At 31.2% G+C, this 12,147-nt stretch overlaps 1 protein-coding gene across 4 annotated transcripts; it reads right to left on the reverse strand.

Annotated features, from left to right (window-relative positions):
• Positions 2,332-8,127, reverse strand: LOC109361297 (dol-P-Glc:Glc(2)Man(9)GlcNAc(2)-PP-Dol alpha-1,2-glucosyltransferase). Of its 4 annotated transcripts, none has more exons than XM_019606726.1 (9): positions 8,011-8,127; positions 6,138-6,268; positions 5,946-6,034; positions 4,554-4,887; positions 4,199-4,469; positions 3,946-4,083; positions 3,656-3,860; positions 2,810-2,952; positions 2,332-2,673 (listed from the first exon to the last, which is right to left on the reverse strand). In XM_019606726.1, the coding sequence occupies exons 2-9, from the start codon at positions 6,225-6,227 to the stop codon at positions 2,414-2,416; spliced, it is 1,530 nt and encodes a 509-aa protein (XP_019462271.1). In that variant the 5' UTR covers positions 6,228-6,268; positions 8,011-8,127; the 3' UTR covers positions 2,332-2,413. The 4 variants fall into 4 exon arrangements, with proteins under 4 accessions (XP_019462271.1, XP_019462272.1, XP_019462273.1 ...); XM_019606727.1 differs by having other exon boundaries at positions 6,138-6,355; XM_019606728.1 differs by having other exon boundaries at positions 6,138-6,404.

A 12,147-nucleotide genomic window follows, 5' to 3' on the forward strand; every position in this document is an offset into this window, starting at 1 on the left:
ACCTGACCTATAAAAGGCTAGGCTAGACCAGACTATTTAACAAACAGATTAGACTTTCTAAAAAGCCTATTTAGCTTAACATGTCAGGCTTTAGGCCACCTAAAAGACCTATTAAACCTAACAGACTGACTTATTTAGTTATATTAAATAAAAATATTGAAATTATATTATTTTAATATAAATAATATTATGATATATGTAATATTAATATAAAAATGTATATAAAAATATAATTTAATTATTAGAATTAGATTGGTCTAATTAAAAATAAGCATATAAGTCCATTAAAATGTAGACATGATAGCATATTTCATGAGCATATAATATAATAGGCATTTAAACAAGTTAACAGACCAGATCAGACTTTTAAACAGGTTAGACCTATGCTTTAAAAAAAATTAAACAGACTAGACTAACAGGTTAGACTCAAGCTCCTATATATTATATAGGCTGAACATGTTTAAAGAAAAGTCATACCTTTTTTCACCTTTAGATCTAATATAACCTTATATGACTACACAAATGCTTTGTTGGTAGAGAGAAGGGTATTTGAGATAAGGGGGATTGAGAGAAAGTAACGAGTGTATTAACGCCTTAATGGGCTTACTGAAGAAAATAACCAGAAAAAAATAAGAAAAAACAAGAGATAGAAAAAGAAAATGACTTATTGGATTAATGGGTTTACTATTGGGCTAAAACGGACTCTGACTAACGTGATGTCTTTATTAAATGTTAACTATTGTTTCAATTCATATTTAATTTGGTAGTGAGCTTTGAATTCAAATTCATATTTAATTTGAAGCTCTTAATGAGATTAAATAATTAAAGAAAAGGAAGCAAAATTTTACCATGAGTTGATTTTCTTATCTCATATATTATAATTGTTGATAAATATAATGTAATCTAAAAATACAGCATTTAGAGATTTTAACAGATAAGTTTAGCAGGTTAGCAATAAGGAAAGTGGTATCCAAATTAAAGGGATGACAGTAATGTCACTAATGAAGTAAATAAAATATTTGATACAATAAAATATTGAGTAAATTAAATGATTTTTTAGTTTTTCTTGCTTATTTAAAAACACCGTTACAATATAATCATATGGTAAATGAAAATCAACAAAGCGTTGGTGTAATAGTATTAAGTCCTACTAGATTTCCGAGGTCCGATGCATTAATTCTTAGGGATAATAGTTGTTGAAAAAGACAACCACAAACCCCGAAATAAATTAATTCCTTTCTAAAATATGTGAAGATATTTTGGTAGTATCAAAAAAATATATGATAAATGAAAATCTAAATTAAAAATAAAACAAGCAAACTTAATAACATATATTATAATTACTTTATGCACCGAAAAATAAGCAACTCGATATTATCTATTTAGTCTACAGTAATTTGGAACCGAAAAAAGCCATTTAAATAACATTAAAAAAAATCTAAACTAGACTTACCTAAAGCATGAACAGATATTTTTAATATTAATTTGGTCAAAAAATGCATAATATTTTTTTTGACCAATTAGTAATTTAAAGCATGATAGAATTAGAAATGGATTTATTATTAGGAAGAAAATTGAAGTAACTCCTCTTATAACAAAGATGATATAATCACATCTCAGATGATTTGGACATATGTGGATGAGACTGATAGAAGTCTCATAAGAAAAGTAAATCAAATAAAAGTTAATTGAATTTTTAGAAGTAGAGAGACAAAGAAACACCATGAAACAATAATGAAAGACTCAAAAATTAATGTTTTGTTAATAAACAAAATCTTTTATAAAACATTATGATATTTTTCAGCTAAATTTCATGAAAGAACACCTTTAACTTTATTATTGAGTTTAGCACAGGTGCGGCAGTAAAGTAAGCGGTTCTTAACAGTCATTTTCTTAATAAATGATAACAAACCTATTTACAATTTTAAGTGTAATTATCTAGGTAAAGATAATTCCAACAATATGAAAATAGTGATCAAAGATTAAAGAAATTCTCTCAGTACTCATGGTTTATGTTTTGTACCCATTAGAATATCAGATAAGTTGTCAGAAAGGGTAAAATTTTTGGATAACTTATCCCAAAATTGAAAAATAAATAAAAACTTTGAGACCCTTATTCAATAATATGGGAATGATAGGTGCAAAAACATTTCCAAAATATTATCCTAATCAATAAGCCAGCTCTTACAAAATTCAACACAAGTAACGAATAAAGACAAATCCTTGGATAATCACTTAAAATCCTTCTACTTGCTTAAATGAAAAAGGAATAAGCATTTAATATTTTGAAAAAAATATATTAAAAAACTACTTTTTCCTTTAACTAATTAAAAGTATAAGTACTTAAAATAAATGCATTGGCAAATAAAGTTTAGCTGTGTTGTATCTTCTTGTTTTTTTCTGATGAATTAAGTCACCATATAAACCTTTGAATTCCAGACTCATGATCCCAATGAAATGGCTTAAAAAGAAACATCATCATTGTGAAGATATTGACACCAATATATAGCATTCCAGTGAGAAACCAACTTTTACCATCTCTATTGTCACAATGCAGCACCAAGAAATAGAATGGCAATGTATAATATCTGAACTCTATCAGTGGAGTTGGTACAAGAACAGCACCTGTACCCAACAAGTATGCTAATATCCATATTTTACTTCTAAATTTCCCTGTTTGACAGAAGATAATAGTTATAATCTTGCAAATAATTGAATCAAAACTAGAATGTGTAGCATGGCCATGGTAATCAAAATCGAGATTCTATGTAGGATCAGGAGGGGAGTTAAAGATCGTAAATGTACTAACCTAACATATGGATGATGGAAAACCATGAACACACATAAACAGGTACCAGAAGATATTTAATTGACCAGTGAGCCATGATGACTTTCCTCCAGAGATAGAAAGGGTAATGCCTATTATCAGCTAGAAGATATGGATGAGCTATACTGCAAATAATCAATGGAAAGAAATACTGAGCAAACAAATTTTGTTAAAATGTCTTGGAATGCATTTGATGTAATATAGGCTTATGTTGATTTTCTTGTATTAGATTGAGTGAGTTTAGCTCATGGAAGTGTTACAACATGTAAAATACGAGAATAACTTATCAATCCGGGGAGGGTGAGCCTCGGTGCAACAGTAAGGTTGTGTGCCTTGTGACCTTGTAGTCATGCATTAAAATCCTAGAAACAGTCTCTCCACATGCAGGGATAAGGCTGAATAAATTTATCCTTCTCAAACTCCACTACGTGGGAGCCACCCTATCCTACCCATCAAGCATTTCATTGACTGCTGATTATTTTAATAGAATTTTATTTATTTATAAAGCCACTATTTAGAGGGTGACCTTGGTCTTACAGTAAGATTGTTGCTTTGTGATCTTTAGAGGTCACGGGTCCAAATATTAGAAACAATTTCTTCACTTGTGAAGGTAAGATTGCATATCTACCCTCCCTAAACCACACTAGGTGGGAGTCGTGTGCAATAAATATATGGAAGGGATAGATAAAATGTTTTTTGGAAAGATGAGATTCAAAATTTACAGTATATGTGGAAGATCAGCCAATAAATGCACCACAACATGAATTTAATTCTTCAATATCAAAACAAAGAAATTGCTTGTCAGTCCAACTAGTAATCAGACATAACCTGAACAGGTGTACTGAGAGAACACCAGCAATAAGGGCCACAGACACCTGAAAGATAAGAAGGGGCCAACTTTTGCAAAACACCTGAAACAGCTCCCTAGCCTGGGTGATAGTGAAATGCATAGGAGCCAGAGCCAATACAGAAACCAAACTAAAATAAAGTATCTGAGCAAAATGTGGGGCAACTGCATGTGCTTCTTTTGCACCTGCAGTGTCAGTAGTATGATAGGTGATGAGAAAGAGGGTGGTACTGGCCCAAAAGATCACAAGAGATAAGAAAATGAAAGTTACCCAGAACTACACTGCCATTCCACCAGACAAATAAAAGAAAGGCCACCAACACCACTAGAAAGGGACTAAATGAAATTAAAAGCTCCCACTTCATATGCCATAATGTTAAAAGGATTTCCCAAATTTCATCGACTAAGCCTGCAAAATAATATCAATGTGTTATAATGATATGACATGAATGAGTTATGAAGTTATTTAATTTCCTTATGAGCAGAATGTAACTTGTGGTTTTCCTAAACATGTAAAAGTGAACCTGAAGAAAATGAAGGAGAAGATACTGGTGAACTAGGAAAAGAGTGCTCAACAGCATCCACCGATTTAATAAATTTTCGCTTTCTCAAATTTAAACCCCCAGAACTTGTGCTAGTATTATATGTCAAACCATGCTTGGAAGATAAATCTGACTCGGTTGTTCTTGCATTATCCTTTCGATGCATCAGAGAAATATCTATGATTGCAGTGCATGCAACAAAGAGCACCCATATAATATTTGTTTGTCGAATAACAACTGCAAAGGCTCCAACCTACATGAGTAAAATTGCATACATTACCACTAATTTTCCTTATGCATTGACAGTTTGCAACATAAAAGTCTAAATATACTTTACCAATGCACTAAACCAGTAATTATGCTTCAAACTTGCAAGATACATAGCCAGCACTGCAGTAACGGATGCGACATCTGTATAATAGAGAAAAGTGAAGAACCAGTGAAGGGGGTACATGGATAGGACCACTGCATGAAGCGTCGCCTGTCTATCATCAAGTGTCGGCTTCAAGTGAGTAATTATGTCATATATAATTATGCTGCATATGACAGCTAAGACACCATTGATTGATCGAAGAAATGTAGGAGAGCACATATCAGAAAATGATGAAGCAGCTTGTACACCATAAAAGCCTGGAAACAAAGAAGCAACATGGGCGAGTGAAAGATAGTACCTGCAAATGTTTTTATATAGCAAATATCAACCTTGGTATTTGATACAACATTATACCGTTGATAATTTATATTTTATTGTTTGATAATATTCATCTAGGAATAATTGTTCAAACTCCTCCAATCTCCTGATCTTGAGATTTGAGCAGCACTTCAAATATTATATGCTTAGCAGAATCAGAGTTGCAAAGAGTTCGGTAACCATATACAATTTTTAATTATTCAAATTTCAAAGTGGCCCATGTCCTTTCCCATCTGCAGTTTACTCAACAATTTAACAGCAAAATCATTACATAAACATCATGTTTACTTCCTTTCGTAAGATTCTCATTTCTTCATCATGCTACAGTTAGACTTAAAAATAAGAAAACAACAAGCATCTAGTCATAAATTGTTGTATTAGGAATTTTCAGTCACTTGAACACATGGCTGATTCCTTAAGAGTGCTTAATCATACATCCTGAAGAAAAAGAACAAAATCCATAACAAACCTTCATTTATTTGTCAATTATAACTAACTGCTAATGGATCGAACAACGCCAAAATGCTCTATCATAAATCATGTTCATCGACAAAGCATTAATCTCTAAAATTTTCCTGGTTGTTTTGCCTATGGTTTTTCTTGACCTTTCTCTTCCTCTAGAAATTGCCCCAACCTCCATTTGATCTACTCTCTTTACTGGGGTTTCTAACAGGCTACTCCACACATGCCCAAACCACCTATGGCACGATTCTACCATCTTTTTCTACGATAGGAGTTACTCGAACTTTCTCCCTAATGCATTTATTTCTAATTCCAGAGCACATATTCCTATTTCCTACAACTGCTTCTGTGTTAAGTGCACATGAAATTGCTAGAATTAAACTATTAATATTTATATATTGTCTACGAAAGGAGATTGCTGGCAGCAGGAAATGAAAGCCTTTCAAGCGGAAGTGCTTCAACCATTACCAGCTGAACTATCCTTTGGCTTACAGGTAATTGATTATAAGCTAACATGATTAAGTTTTTTTAAAATGGTGGGGCTTATAAGGAGAGGAAAGAGATAAGAGAACATACAGGCCAGGAGGAGTAGTAATCATAGGGTCCCAACTTCCAAAATTTCCCTTGCAGTACTGCTGAGCTTGTGGTATATGAAATATCTCATCCTGCAAATAATAGGCACCAGTCATATTGAATGGGTTAATTATTCAGAACCATTTGAAGAATCAACAACTGTCCCTCTCTCTAGTTTAAAAAACATTGTCATACCATATATGGCTCGGGAACTATGCGGTTAACCATTATGGTGATAGGAACAACCCATGAACTAACAATTGCTGCAGTAGCCAATTTCCCCATTTCTCACTCTATCTTCAGTAGTAACAGTACTGGGATGACAACTGCAAACGTAGGGGTCAAAAAACATATTTGATGTCATGTGCAACTATAAATCTCTGCCTGTTCAAGCTGAATTGTCACACTATAGCCTTTCCACGATAACCAAACTGAAGAAACTATATGAACTGCTGCAAAAATCTTTTATTGTGAATATAAAATAGCATTAGCTACACATGGAATACCGAAAATATCCAACTATCACATGATAATTGAGTCATGACAGAGGAATTTATCTGGTGAAACTTAAAAACTAATGCATTTTTGAAAGCTGAAAGAAATTGGTAAGCTCCTGTATATCAAAAAGGCAGTTGAAATTAGTCAAAAAATCCAAGTGTCAAATACTAGCTAGCATGACATGACAACCTCTTGTGATATGTATTTAACTTGGTTAAAATAGTGTTAGGGAAAATATGTAGGGCTGGGTAGGTTGAGTTACAACAGCCAAAGCCTTTCCCACTGAATGGGATCGGCTACATGGGTAAGATGATGAGATTATGTTTTATTATATATCATGTCATTAGAAAGTACATTTGATTCTATGTCCCTTTTATGGGCTCTTCTATGGTTTCTCTTGGTTTCCATCAGCCTCTAACTCTCGGGTCAGCATCCTTCCGATAAACTCTTCTCATGAGGGCTTCTATTGGATATGCAGGTAATATGGCAGCATTGTGGATTATGAAATGTTGACATAGACAATAAAACATGTCAAATCTAAATTTTCATTTTAATTTCAAAATACTAATAACATTGCAGTTTATAATTATATATCTTCACAATTATCAATCTTATGTACGACATCATCAGTTACTCACTTACTTGACAAGCCACAGGATGCAAAATCTAAACATAAGCATAACTAGTGAAAGTTTAATCAACTTATGAATAAACACATATCATAAGAGATAACCCATAATCCTTCCCAAGTTCTAAAATAACAAACAAATATTATTTTTATCTACAACTTTCGGAATATAATTTCAGCATCAGCACACTTAACAATAACCTTGTTTAACTTCCCATCAGTGCAATCTAATTGTTTCTAGATGTATAATGGTTGCTGATAAACAGCTCTGCCACAACAACCTTAAAAAGGATAATATTTTGTCCTTGGAAGTTTCTATAGAATTTGTTCAGCTACGTTTATCCATAACCTCCTCCATTTACAGTTGCAAGATCTTATCATTCAAACATCACCATCCCTAGATTATAGGTTATGTAAAATCCACATCTAAAAAGAACACAGCATTTAAGTAAGCTTAGTGTCCTAGTCACATTCTCAATGAATATAGCACATCGACATAACCTTTTCTCCAGGTCGTCTGCCTGGATCAAACGACATCATAATATTTTATCATAAAATCATGTCCATAAACAAACCACTGATTTCTAAATCCTTCATAACAATCTCGTGCTTTTAAATGACTGCTATAGTCGTGATTGCAGTTACTGCAGTTACTATCATTGCAGCCGGTATTATTTTAGGATTAAAAAATATTTTTGAATTCAATGCGATGGGATGCAGCCTGATGTGGCCAAAATGCAGCCGTATCATTGTAATTCATTCAGTGTCATGCCGCAATTGCGGTATGATGTGATCGTGGCGGACCTTCTTAATCTCAATCACTATGCTGGACTTATAGTCCAATCTGATAATGAAATATTGAACCCTGACTACCAAATTCCCAATTCGATAACGAAAAATTGAAAAGCTATTCCATCAATTCAAGTAGGTAAGAACGTTTACCTGGTGGATTGAGAAGTAAAACGAAGAAGAGAGAGAGGGTGAGGTTGGTGCACGCGCGCGGAGGAAAACAGAAACGTGAGATAGGTTTAAGAAGGAAATGGACACTCCATTAGTGTCAGTTAGGAAGCAAGAACATTGAGAGATTAATAAGCGATTATTGGTGATTTTAAGTTTTTTTGTTCCTATAGATCACTGGAATCAATTCTGTCCGAGCCGAAAACATTCATCATCTACATGTGAGGCTAACTCTCCCGCAAGCATTTTTTCATCAAAATTTTGACCAGCTTACATGATTTAATTTTCAGCTTCCCTACTCAAATATTAGTTTTTTTTTGTACGGGATATTCTTTCACCTATATCCAATCATATATTAGTTTGAGAATTTAAGTTAAGAAAAGAAACTTGGGTGGAGAAATATCTAACCGAACTAATAAAATATTTATATTCAAATTAAAATTTAGTTTTAAATAATAATATAAAAAAAGATTAATATATAAGTGTTGGATACATTTCTATATGTATTTTTCTCCTTAAAGACCTGAGATTTTTTGTCATAATTTATCTCATTTAAAAAAATGATAAACCAATCCAAAATTTATTTCCCATAATTTGTTACTTGGTGGAAATTAATTTTTGAATTGTCCACTTTCCAACAATATAATTATATGTTTTTATATGTTGATTAGTCACTTTATCATGTCAACTTCTTAATTAACCCAATTTTTAAATCAATATTATCTATATTATAAATAGGTTGTAGTTTTTAAAAATAGTTTAAGATTTATATGGGGATTAAGAGTAAATTTCGTTAATTAATTTTTAAATATAATATTGTCGAGAATATATTAAAATATTAAGTAATTAATCAAAAAATAATTGCTTCATTAAATTAAAACATATATCACAAAAAGTACAAATGGAAGAAAAATAATCTGTAACTTATTTTTCATTGACAGAAAAACTTGTCACATCATATTTAAATATAAGTGTATTTAAGATTTTTAATGTTATTATTTATAACTAAATTTTAATTAAAATTAAAATTTTAATATATTGTCAATATTTTATTGGTTGTCTTTATTTGTATACATATGTTTCTACATAACTCTTATGACTAATTATCATAAGTGATGATGATTTATACAAGAGAGGTTGAAATCCATTTAGAAATTTATTCCTACCCTCGTATTGAGTGTTGTTAAAACCATACTGGTTATCAAATCGGTCAGGGTACTGGTATAGTGCTAGAGTAGTTCAACCAGTGGTTCAGTAATTAAACCGCATACTTGTTAAACCGGACATACCTGCTTATATTTATATATATATTCATATTCATAATTTATAATTCATATTCATAATTTACTCAAAATTCACATAAACAAACAACTTTAAGTCTTTAACAAATTCAAAGTCTAAATCACAAAACATATATCAATCCAAAAGTATCACTTAACAACCGCAAAATATAAATAAATGACACAAGTTCACAACTCATTATACAAAACAAATAAATTTGGAGTTTTAACATTTAACACCAACGAGTCAAAGTTGTCTAATATCGAGATTATATTTTTACACCAAATCTTATCTTCAGACAATACTCCAAAATTACACAAATGTCAATAAGATTACACACGAATGTTAGGAACTAAATTGTGCAATCTAAGTATGCATTGGAAACATGTGCCTTGAAGTGTTGAATGAATGTTGGAAAGATGAGCCACCTTGTAATGAGTTTTTAAGTCTTTTTTATATAAAAAATATGTATATAAACCGGACGGTTCACCAATTTTGACCAGTTTTGATTGATTTTTAACCAATTTTAATATTTGACCGGTTCAATATTTGTACCATACTGATTAGGAGTCTGGTTCACCAGTTTTCCAATCGACCAGCCAATATGATACCGTTTTTATATTATTGCTCTTATTCTTATTCTATATTGGAAGGTCTAGTGAAAGGCAAGTAGTGCACATAGGTAGTCAACAATGTCTCTCCTTTCCGTGCTTTGTTTTTCATTTGATTATTGCACTAATGAGTATTCCGACACCATAGCCTAATTTAAATCATACCCATGGAGTTGATTTGACGGGTCACTCATAATGTTACACAATGAAGTAGCAGTAGCATGTACAAATAGTGATTTAAGTGATTGATGGGAAGGGTAGTTACATGTGGGTAATGTACAAGTAGTTGGAGTACATTGGCAGAGATATGAAGATAGGTTGCAATAGTAGCCATTTTTTTATGGAAATAAAATATCTTATTATATTAAGAGATAATTTATTTCATCCCGTCAACAAATGTATAATATATGTACTATTTTTATTTAGTTTTAAAAATATTTTAATATAATAGAACACATATAATGATTTTAATTGTTAGAGGAAATAAATTATTTAAATCAGGACACATGTGATGATGGGTTCCAACATTCACACCAAACAAATTGTTATAAGATGTATCATATTACATATATGTTACGGGTGAGTAGGAGCCAACCCTATTCGTTCACCCAATTTGGCCTGATCATGGTCATGTCTGAATAGGGTCGGGTCTCATCGGATCTAAGGTTGAATTTGGATTTAAAAATCAAATATGTTCAATATTTAAGGATGGGTATAGAACAAGTATGACTCAGCCCGGACTCGTCCCATAGTTATTCACTAATCATGTTTGTATGTATATCTATTCAATTATACACAAAGTAATGACATCTCTTTAGTTGATAGTATCATTGATTCTTTATTTTTTTATAATATATATATATGATTCAAAGTATATACATATATCATTTCCTATGTCAAATTACATATTCATAATAATAAATAATATTGAGAAGTCTTTATTTAAAAGTTGTATATATTATATTTAATTGGGTCTACGTGGGATTCAACTTCAAATATTGACTCAGTCGACTTGCAGGGCTGGGTTAGCTTCGAGTAAGGAATAAACATTATCCGTCTCAATTTGACCTATGTTTACCCCTATGTGGAAGCTAGATCTTGTGGTGTGTGAACTTGTGATGCATGGTGTCTACAACCAACTTACATTCATATAGAGATGAACCTTATGGGTCCTCCAAACTGTTTTGATTATGTGATAACATGCATGACAAGATGTCCTAATTGTTTTGGGCTTTTGGCACAAAACTAATATTAGTGTAACCTTATATGTCTTAGAATCTTTCTAACATTGATGACTAGACATGTGACACTTTAAGTGACACATATAAGCTCTACATGAGATAAAATGTGATTCATGCTGTTGTTTTATTAGGAGGATTATTTCTTACATTAATCTATTAGAAGGATATAAGATTTTTCATCGGGTAAGGAAAATGAAATGGTTATCCCACATCTTCTATTTCTCATTTGAAAAAGTTTTCTAAATTTGACCTACAAACTTGAAGTTTAAAATTTTTTTTTTTTATTATTTTAAATTTATGATGTAATTTTAACTTTTGTCAAAGTTTTGAAAGTTTTAGTAAAAGCAATTCCAAACTGAAATTATTATGAGTGTAATATTGATACACTGTAAAGAATTATGCACAATCAGTGCATCATCCACCATCATTTGGATTATTTTTTGTGAAAAATCAAACATAATTGAAAATGAATGGTAGATAACGAAGTGACAGTGTAAAAAACTCTTACACTATCGGTATCGGTGTATACATCTTTTTCTCAATTATTATACTCAATTCTATCTATCAACAACTAATCAAACATAAAATTAGAATTATTTGTTTTTTATTTTCTTAAAATTGTAATTTTAATGAAGAGTTTTAAAGAAAGTTAGAATTGCAATAGTTTCACTTCCATTGCTATCACAAATCCATTAACTTCTGATATTTATAATTGCAATGAAATCACATTTGGTTGAATAAAATTAGAATAACAATATGATTATTGAATGAAAAATTATCCCCTAATCCATTTTAGATTCATTAAATTATACTTAAAATTATTCAAGTCATCCATGACATAACTTAATGCATGAATTTTAATCAATTCGATAATTCGTTTTAATGCATCGAATAAGCCATTTTTTAAAATTGAAACAAAAGTAGCATTTAAAAATATCACTTTATCGATAATCTATATGTTGTGAATAATAACTTTTTTAATAATTATC

This window comes from Lupinus angustifolius, chromosome LG11 (genome assembly GCF_001865875.1).
Source record: "Lupinus angustifolius cultivar Tanjil chromosome LG11, LupAngTanjil_v1.0, whole genome shotgun sequence".
Taxonomy (NCBI): Eukaryota; Viridiplantae; Streptophyta; class Magnoliopsida; order Fabales; family Fabaceae; genus Lupinus; species Lupinus angustifolius.